We start from the raw sequence: 9878 nt of genomic DNA on the forward strand, positions 1-9878 counted from the left end.
TGCATTTTGAGGATAAATAAGCTGAAACATTTTGGCCATGGGGTGCATTTATCTGGGTATGATGTCACAGGTCGCAGGTGTCACAGGTCATGGGCATGTGCCTGCACATACTGTTGCACAGTGTTTCTTTGTTCAGTTATGGTTCTTTCCATGTTATTTTCCTCCCTCACAGTGAACCTATGTTCTTTCTTTTTTCCCCACAGAGCATCCCTGTGGTTTCTCTGTGGTTTTGTTTGTTTGTTTTTCCCACACAGTGCATGGAGAAAGGTACAGGTGTCTCTCTAGTTTAGTTTGATGCACTTTGGTTACTTTTGTTTTATTCACTCACGTGTGCCATTTTCCATTGTACCTTTTCCTCACGTCCCCTCAGTGATCATAGTTTAATGTTAGTTCCTCGTCATTCTAGTCTTGTTGTCATAGTTTCCTTGTGCACCACTCCTTCCAAGTTTTTATTTTCAGAGTTCTCATGCTCACATGCTACTCTTGTTAATAGATAAGCCTGCTTTTAAATGTACCTCTTTTTACGTGTCCCCTGTGTTAAAGATTTTGTATATATGTTATCACTGTTAAACATTTGTACATTTGTCTTCTTTCTCATGAGAACGGTGTTGTGCTGTTTTGCACTTCACCCTGAGAATGTACGTGTTATTCAACCTTGTTTTAGCTTTGTCTTCTTTCTCATGAGAACGGTGTTGTGCTGTTTTGCACCTGTCTTAACCAAGCCTGAGAATTCAATTTTGTTTTAGCACTCTGGGGTCAATCTGAGCTGGGAATGAAGGGCTGGATGTACTTATTATTATAATATAACTTTGTTTTCGCAGCCTCTAACGACTGGGAGTAAGAGAACGTTTTGACTGTTGTGATGTGGTGCTTAGTGTGAAGGAGTGTGAAGGACAGGACACTTCAGGCAGATGCAGAACAGCAACTGCAACAGACGAACGAGATGTGCTGACCTGTGTAAAAGAAAGTGTTCTTCCTTACAGCTGCACTTATTGACGTATGCGTTTATGTTACGGGAAGAAACTTGTCTTGCGTCATCACCCCCACCCTTAGGACAAGTTTTTTGTTTATGTGATGAGGGCGTCTCTTAATAAAAAGAGCGGAAAAGCAGGCCAGACTTTAGTGTAGCCTTGGTGTACAGCCTGACTGCACTCCGCGCGTAAAATTTGACTTTCTGTCTCACTGGTGTTTCTTGACTCTGTTTGTCTTGTTAAAGGTTTTAAAAATGTTTGGAGGAGAAAATACCCAACACCCTGGCAGATAGTTGTGGGTCCATTCTCTTCATGTTCCTACTGTCCCTAGTGAGTACTCCTAGCATTCCCGTTATTATTGTTCTTGACCTCTGCTACCTACTTTAACCTCTGAGTTTTGCCTAATGTCTTAAGGACGCTGTAGTTAATGTTGGATGTGCATTGTGTTGCTGAATATTGTTAATCTATCTGCTGAGCATTTTGAAAGACTGGTGTCAGATAGCAGCACGACTGGGAACCAAACTGCTGGCTGGATTCCATTCCCAGTAATGCGTGCTGGAACTGGACTGTCATAATTCTGTCATTCACTGTGAGGGGGTGCACCATAGGTGCCTCAATGTTGAGGACCACAGTGGTTTGGAGAGGGCCCAGGACATACCAATGCATCAACCTGGCTGCATCAGATGGATGGTTATTTTCGAGATGTGGAGAGTGGTGACCAGTTTTCTGCTTGGGTGGTTGCCATACAGAGCCCAATGCCGTTCCGTGGTAAAATGGAAGCCAAGACCCCCAAAACCAGCACATGCACCCAGCCTTGACTTGGCATTCCTCACCCACATTTTTTTCATCTGGCCTAGGACACTTGGTTTTAATTTGCATGTTTTTTTTGAGTGGCTCTCCTGGGTGGACAGAATCTCATCCATTGCATTTGGTCTAAGAACAAACTTCACTGCCCGTGATCGTGCAAGCACATTGACCTTGACACTTACACTTGCTTATTTCTCCTCTTAATGAGGGCTCATTTCTCAACGCTCGCTCATGATGAGTAATCCTAAAATCCCTTCCAATGCTGTGCATGTTTTGTTTTTTTTTAAGCTACAGCCGAGCAACAAGCTTTCACAGCTGTCTCCCCTGCTTCACTTTAACAGGTACTGCAAGTCTGCCTCCCCAACGCCAACAGGCCTGACAGGGGCTGACAAACATACCGCTCATTGAATCACAATGTCAAGAAGTGGCGCGCTGCAGAGAACAGTGAAGAGGAAGGGTACTGTCACGCCTGGTGGCCATCCTTCTCGCTCTCCAGCAACACTGCTGCCCGCCCCCGCCCCTTTCCTGCATTTATGCTAATACTCTCTGCTGAGAGAGAACACAGAGAATGACACACTGTTAAAAATCAATGGCACAATCTCTCTTTGTCTCTCTGGCAAACATTATCTCTCACTCTCGTTCCTATTCCTGTTGTAGTGAGGTGGACTCAGTCAGACAAGATTGGTGGTGTTGATGGGGGTCGTATAATTAAACCTCCGAGTGCATTGCAATAAAAACTAAGATTGAAAGAGTCCAATCTAGGCCCGGAGTTCCTTGATAATCAGTCCACAAGCAGACGCAGGCGGTCTCACACACAGCGATGGCCACCGTGTAAAATACACCCAGAGCCATCTGACCCTCTTGAATCACACCTCCTGCAACATTTGATTCATTTTTTTAATTAAGTGTGAGAAACACAGAGAAATGGAAGAAAAGGAGTTCGGCAAGAGAGAGAGATTTACAGTCTTAAACCAATACGGCGCAATCTTGGTTTAACATAGGACTTATCTCGGCTCTGTCCGGCATTCTCACGAGCACTTAACCTTGCAGCAAACACAACCCATCATCATTGTCTTTTGAAGGCAAGTCGCGATCTTGTTCGCCTGGAGCAGCCGCCCTGATTTGACCCATTCTCTGCACCATCCTTCAACATGAAGCTCATACCTATTACCAACTTATGAAGTTTTGAGAGACAGCATCCTTCAATGCAGAATGTAAAAGTGCTGTTTGGTTCAACCGGTAGTCATTTTGAGAATGGTGTGTACAATTTATTTGTTAACCATCAAACAATATACAGTTATTTTGAATGATACAAACAAATTTATCCTAATCTTTAAAGGGGTCAAAATGTCAATCATTTCAGGAATTTAATATAGGTCACCTATAGGTTCATTGCAAAAATACCACATAGATACTGAAGTGGTGTGTCTTAAAAACAACAAATTTTCAGATTTGTTTTAAATGGAAAGGAGCTGCTGTCTCTCCCCCACACCATTCCAACACACACACACACACACACACACACACACACACACACACACACACACACACACACACACACACACACACACACACACACATACACACACACACACACACACACCAATTCAGCCTTTGTAATTTTAAAAAGTGGCAGTCACTTCAACTGTTTTCACCAGTCCATTCGGGCATGTCACACCAGCCCATCTCAATAGGTGTGTCTCTAAAATCAAGTAGAAAATAACAAAGAAATGTCTGTGACATATGTCACAGACATCTAAAACATGTCATTTCAGAATTAGGTTTTGCTTATAGCAGGGGCGTTTCTTCACGCTCAGACACTTTTAAACTAAGAGAAAATGTGCAAATGCACAAAACATTTCTATGTAAATATAAAAATGGAAATAAAAAAATACCTTGCATCAGCCCAACAACAGTTAGTTGCTTCAAAAAAACATCTTGCTAATTGAAAAAAAAAATACTTGTAAATGTAGAGAATACAAATATCACCTGCAGCACATTATGATTTGATTTGATAACATGTCTGATGCATATTCAGACAAAGCACCCAAACACAGAAACACTCTGCAACACAACAGCAATATTACCAACACAAAAATAAGTTTCTGCCAAGAAGACTTTAATTGACCTCTACTGTTCAATGCATTGCAAGTAAAATAATACATTTTTAAAATATAGATAGCCAGCGAGTATGTTTTTGGTGGTTTTGCCAATTTACAGCAGATGCAGTGTCAAATTGTTGCATGTGTGTCAGGTTAGATTTGTGTTTGTGGTCTCTGTATCTACACGAACCGTTTCAATATGCAAGCTGTTTTTTGTGGCAACAACCAGTTGTTGAATTGATTCTGGTGATTTCTTGTCTTAACTTAAAAGTGTTGTGGCCCCTACTGGCCACTATACAAAACAGCAAAAACAAACAAAAAATAAATAAGATTTTTGCTAAAATATGACTAATCCAAATTGCAATGCAGATATATCTGGCGGGTCATATTTTTGCTGTCTAAAATCTCAATTCCTTCATATCCCAATCGGACGCCGCGGTCCCACTGTGATCTGTGTTTATGTTTATGTCTGATGAACAGCCATTGTCAAATCCAACAGAGACTGCCTAATTGACTCGCCTGAAAAATTAATGCATCACTTAACAGCATTTTTGTGTTCATATGGTATTTAGAAAACACAGGTGCAAATCCTCCACGCTACAAATGTTTAATTGATATGGCCATATGACAATGCTGAGCAAAACAATTGGAAAAAGTACAAAAACCCTGTGACATGAACCGAAACTGATTTCATGCTGTGTGCAACAAAACTGCATAAATCTCACTGTCTCTGTTCTTTCAGGTGTTTAAACAGATGAGAAAAAATAAAAACCTTTTATGACTCCCTCTCAAGATACCAATATGCCAACACGTCACCAGCAAGAAACACACACTCAGCCAATATTAGTCACAAATTCAATGTTTGCAAAAGCTATTGTTGAACAGGATCAAATATTATGCTTGATAGCCTGTGTTCCTCCCCGTGCCAGACAGGCTGGGTGATATTAGGTGAAGGGAGGTGAGCGTGGCTGCCAGGCTGGCTCCCCCCCACCCCCAGGTAAGTCCCTGCAATGAGCTGTGAACAAGCTGCTTTGGCCGTGCTGGCCAGTAGCCTTCCATTCCCTGAAAGCAGCCTGACACTTCCACACAGGCCGGGGAGCAGGTGGCCCTCAGCCACAGAATCAGCCCGCAATTAGTCTCGTATTTGCACAGAATGCAGAAATATAACCAAAATAATTAAATCTGTTTTGCAAAAATTATACATTATGACTTCATGGGGTCTCTGATGTAGGTGAGTCTTTTTTGTTGTAGAAGAACTTCTGCAAAAAGTAAGTGAACAATCGTTTGGTTGAGATTTCAAGGACGTCCAACATGGCAGCAAAAATGAACATTTAAATCATCATTTGATGGCACTTTAATTACTTCCAAAAGCTTTTTTTGTGATTTCTGCTGCCTTTCTCTCTCTTTTCCCCATATCTGTCCTTCCCCTTGACAGCCAAAACCCTCCCCACTGCCCATGGGAAGGGGAGGAAAAATGATGGAAGCATTCAAATGGCCGAATTAATGTTTCCACACGATAAGCGAGCTTAATATAATGCTGACAATCACAACACTCACCCTGCCAACTAGAATTGGATCGGGTCCAGAAAATTCCTCCAGCACAAACATTTGATTCCAAACCCATCCCCTCTTGGCTCGACTCAGTAATCTTTGTCCTTCGCCAAGACCGCTCGCCACCGCTGCAGACCCACCGGTTTTTGCAGTTTCAGACTGGCCTAGGATAGGCGTCATAGACACACAGGGAGTGCAAGTAATCCACAGCAGCAACAAAGGCATCCACAGATCCATGAGCATCTCCTCAAACCGTTTTGGCATCCTGTCGTTTTTTTTGTGTTTATTTGTTTTGCAAGATGCTGCGCTCTTGTCTCCGCTTCCCTCTCTTCAGATCAACAGCTCCTTCTTAGATAACAAGAAAAGGTTACTTGTGTCCTCTTTGAGCGGCACAGCTCTCATTCATGGTGTGATAAAGGTCACTTGCATGGCTTGGCATGCCTCCACAGCAGTTGGTGAGACGGTGAGGTGCTCAGCACAGCCTCCATTTGGCATTATTCCGAGGGGGAGACCTATAAGAGAGCAATCACAGCTCGTTATAGTTGTGTTTTAGTCCTGTGAATAGTTGTAAGGAGGTGCGGGAGCGAGAAGGAGGTGAATAAGAAAGTGGAGTGAAATAAACATTTGAACACAGCACAGCTGACAGCCAGAATGATTCAACAACAGAGGGATCGATTTCTAAGACAACAGAAGATTAAAATATTAGGTGTGTGTGTGTGGGGGGGGGGGCACCAAGAAATTTCTCCTTGTTTGGTGCAAAAACAAACAACACACACACAAAAAATTGCAGACAGTTGAAATTTTGATGCTACAACAAAATACTGTTCACTCTTCAACATCAGATTACCTTTGCTTTAATCTGCTGTTCCGCAGATAATCCCAAAAAGATTTTCAGCAATTACATGTTCTTATGATTTAATGTTTTGGCAGTCAATTTTGTTGTCGATATATATATATATATATATATATATATATATATATATATATATATATATATATATATATATATATATATAAAGAGGTTATGTTTTACATCAAAATCCTCGTGTACAGAGTGACAGAAGTGTGCCATTGCAAGAGTTGCAGCTTTAGATAGAGGCTGGCTGCAGGTGAGCTCTTCAGTGTCAACAGCGCTACAGCTCACTGATATCATTGTAATCCGAATGCTACAAGAGTGAAAGCATTTAGGGACATGTTTAGGATTAAAATAAAATCAAATTTGTAAAAAAAAATAAAAAATAAAAAAAATCCTCGTATAAACTGCTGTTTTCCAAGAAGCATAAGGACATAAACTTAGAGGTTTTTTTTTTTTGTTGTTGCAGAAATTGATTGTATAAATTACTAATGCATACATGCATTAATGCACTAATGATGCTTTTTACCATTTTAGCATCATTTTCACCAAATTAGACATTTTGCGTGCAGCGTTCTGCACAAGAGGAGAAAAAGCGCAGAAACACACTGAATTATTCTGATCGAGCACTGATGCACGTAGAAGTGTCAATTAGTTCGAACTTTTTTCTTTTTCTTTTTTTCTTTTTTTTTTTTTTTACTTCACACAGTGGATCAGTGTGGCCATAATCTATTTGAAACAGGGCGATCATGAGTATAACGTATTTTACTTTTAACTGTAATACTTGGAACGACGCGCGGTCTGACCTGGTGATGAAAAGTTGCAGAAGTATAAATCAGCCAAAAAGGAGAAGAAAAGGGGGATAAGTTAATACATTTCTTCGTTAAAAAATGTATATATATACATGTATAAAACTGCAATCCATTGAAATCAAACGCGCGATTAGGTGTATTTATTGAGTAGGATGAGGATCGCAAGGCGTTTTCAGCACCACGGCGCTGGACAGCTCCGCGCCAGACAACCGGCAGCGGAGGAGCTGTCCGCGCTCCCAGCCGTCCACACGCATCAGCAAATCATCCGTCTGTCTGAAACAACTCTGTGGAATTAAATCATCACCAGGAATAAATGCACAAACTCCCAAGCACCTATTCTCCTGGAATGCTGCTGTAAAAAAAATAAATAAATACAGCGTGCCGCAGACAGCCAGCCGATTCCGCCTTCGCTCTGAAGTTTTCTCCTCCAGAGGAGACGTTTGCCGTCACAGTCCGATCTAACAAAAATAACCCCCTCTATACGAACACAGCGGTGAACCCAGGGTAGAGACGAGGGAAATGTGGATTTAAAAAAAAATGATTATGAATAAAAGGTCATTTAAGTTGCAGATCGTGTGGCTGCTGTTAACGCAGCGCCGCGACCGGGGAACTCCTGCGATCCAACAACCTCCATCCACACAGAAACAGGCTACCTGTTAAATACCACCGTGGCGTCTGTACTTACGAGGAAGACTTCCACCTTTTTGCGCTGCTGCATCGTTTCACCTCGTTTTCCTTCAAAATCACGGAGAGGAAAAAAAAAAAAAAGTCCAGCGCGTTTTATTCGAGACAGCAGCAGAAGAAAAAACAATCTTACGCGCAGAGGAAAAAGAAGTCCTTTCTGCAGTTTGTCAAGGCGAAGTAATACTAGGTTTTGTTTTATTCTTTCTCTCTCTCTCTCTTTTTTTTAAGGGATGTAGGAAAGAGCTCCGACAGGCTCGCTGGCCAACTGGAAAAGTGAGGAGGAGATGGAGGAGAGACGCACGGCGGAGAAGAGAGCCTCCCCTTCACTGCGCTCATTGGGCTGATGAGGAGTCGGGTCAACAAGCGCACAAATGGATGCGTGCTCAGGTTGACATATACACCACACACTCACACCATATATATATATATATATAGGGATGGGTTTGGATGGATGGATAAATTATATGGTTCTCGAAGGTCGTTTACACTGACATTTGATCGGATTAAGGGATGAACAGATGGACTTGCTGTTGGCCTGTGGGCCCAGTAACAAGTAATGAACTACAGCATTACAACATCTAAAGACATACTGCTCCAGGTACCACTACCACTCATGTTTTGCAACTACTCTTCTGTTGTGTATATACACATACAGTTGTGGTTGGAAGTTCCTTTACATTCATCAGGGACATGAAGTGCATGTGATTTTTTTTTCTTTATTTGAATAAATTGGCAACCAAAAAAGAAAAAAAAATCTTGTCATTATGGGGTGTTTTGAGTGGAATTTTAACAGAAAAAAATAATGAATTTACTCCATTTTGGAAAAAGGCTTTAACACAGTGGTGTCCAAAAAGGTCTCCAGAAAGGGCCGAGAAGGTGCAGGTTTTCTTTGCAGCCACTGACTGCAGCAGGTGATTTCACTGATGAACTCATCCCATCTGCTCAAAGGGATGTTACGCAGGGCTAAACAGCATAACAATGATCCCCATTCAGTACCCCTGCGCATTGGAGACCTTCAGTTGCCTCCGCATTACAGGCAGACCACCACTGGCAGCCATTTCTTCTTCATGACAGCAGAAAGGATGATCCACGACTTCTGGAATTTTCTGACGAAGCAGATTTACATCTCCTTGCATAGGCCAGTGACTGATTTGTGGATGAAAAATTCTAAATTGTACTGGAATTATTTTTTGAACTCTACACAATCCACACTTTGATTAGTGGCTAGGTTCAGAACAAACAGGAGGGAATTTATAATCTGACACGGGGCAACATTAATCCAGTCACCATCTTGATGGATTTTAAGCAGCCAGCCCACACCAGTCCACGCCACCTTCCCAGAAGCAGAGCCACAAGGATGCCTTTACCACTTGGCCCAGTGTGTGTGTACAATCAGGTGCATGTGGAAGCGTTCCAGGAGGGATATGCTGCTGACACTGAGCTCTCCCTTGCAGCCAGGATGTTGTCTGCTCTGGCCTTTGTGCCACCAGAAGATGTGGTCGTTTCATTTGAGCTGGTTCAGGAGGGACTTCCTGAGGAGCTCCAGCCTATGGTTGATTATTTTGAGTACACCTTCATTGGTCGCCCGGGTAGGAAAAACCACAGGGGTCCAGTTTTCGACCTCACTATTTGGACTGTATCAGCCAGAATACAGAAAGATCTGCCATGCACAAACAACAGCGTATAAGGCTGGCACCACCACATGGCTGCTCATGTCGGGTGGCACCACCCAAACATCTGGGTGTTCTAAGATATACTAAACAAGGAACAAGCAATGAACAGAGTCATTGCCCAGCATTTGGGAGCCAACAATCCTGCCCATCACAACGCCAAGTATCCCGGGACACCACCTGCAGAATTTATATCATTGTGGCCGACTACCAAGAGAGAGATCACTTAGACTTCCTCCGTGGTCTTGGCCACAATTTTAAGCTATAAACAATGTCATAAAACAATTAAAATTTTGCATATTTGAAAAGACTCATTGATACAACACTTTACATGCCAAATTATCAAATAGTTATGTAAATTTTTCACGTGTGTTTTGTAAATATTTACTCCTTACAAATAAATTCCCAAAAAACAGGATTATTTTTGT

At 42.0% G+C, this 9878-nt stretch overlaps 1 protein-coding gene across 1 annotated transcript in view; it reads right to left on the minus strand.

Annotated features, from left to right (window-relative positions):
• Positions 1–8023, minus strand: part of cdh8 (cadherin 8) — a 469940-nt gene extending 461917 nt beyond the window's left edge. Inside the window, 2 exon segments of the mRNA XM_034185442.1 lie at positions 5438–5943; positions 7782–8023. Coding sequence (XP_034041333.1) covers positions 5438–5695 — 258 coding nt within the window. The 5' untranslated portion in view covers positions 5696–5943; positions 7782–8023.
• Positions 8024–9878: the final 1855 nt, after the last annotated feature.

Source organism: Thalassophryne amazonica, chromosome 2 (assembly GCF_902500255.1).
Source record: "Thalassophryne amazonica chromosome 2, fThaAma1.1, whole genome shotgun sequence".
NCBI classification, from domain to species: domain Eukaryota; kingdom Metazoa; phylum Chordata; class Actinopteri; order Batrachoidiformes; family Batrachoididae; genus Thalassophryne; species Thalassophryne amazonica.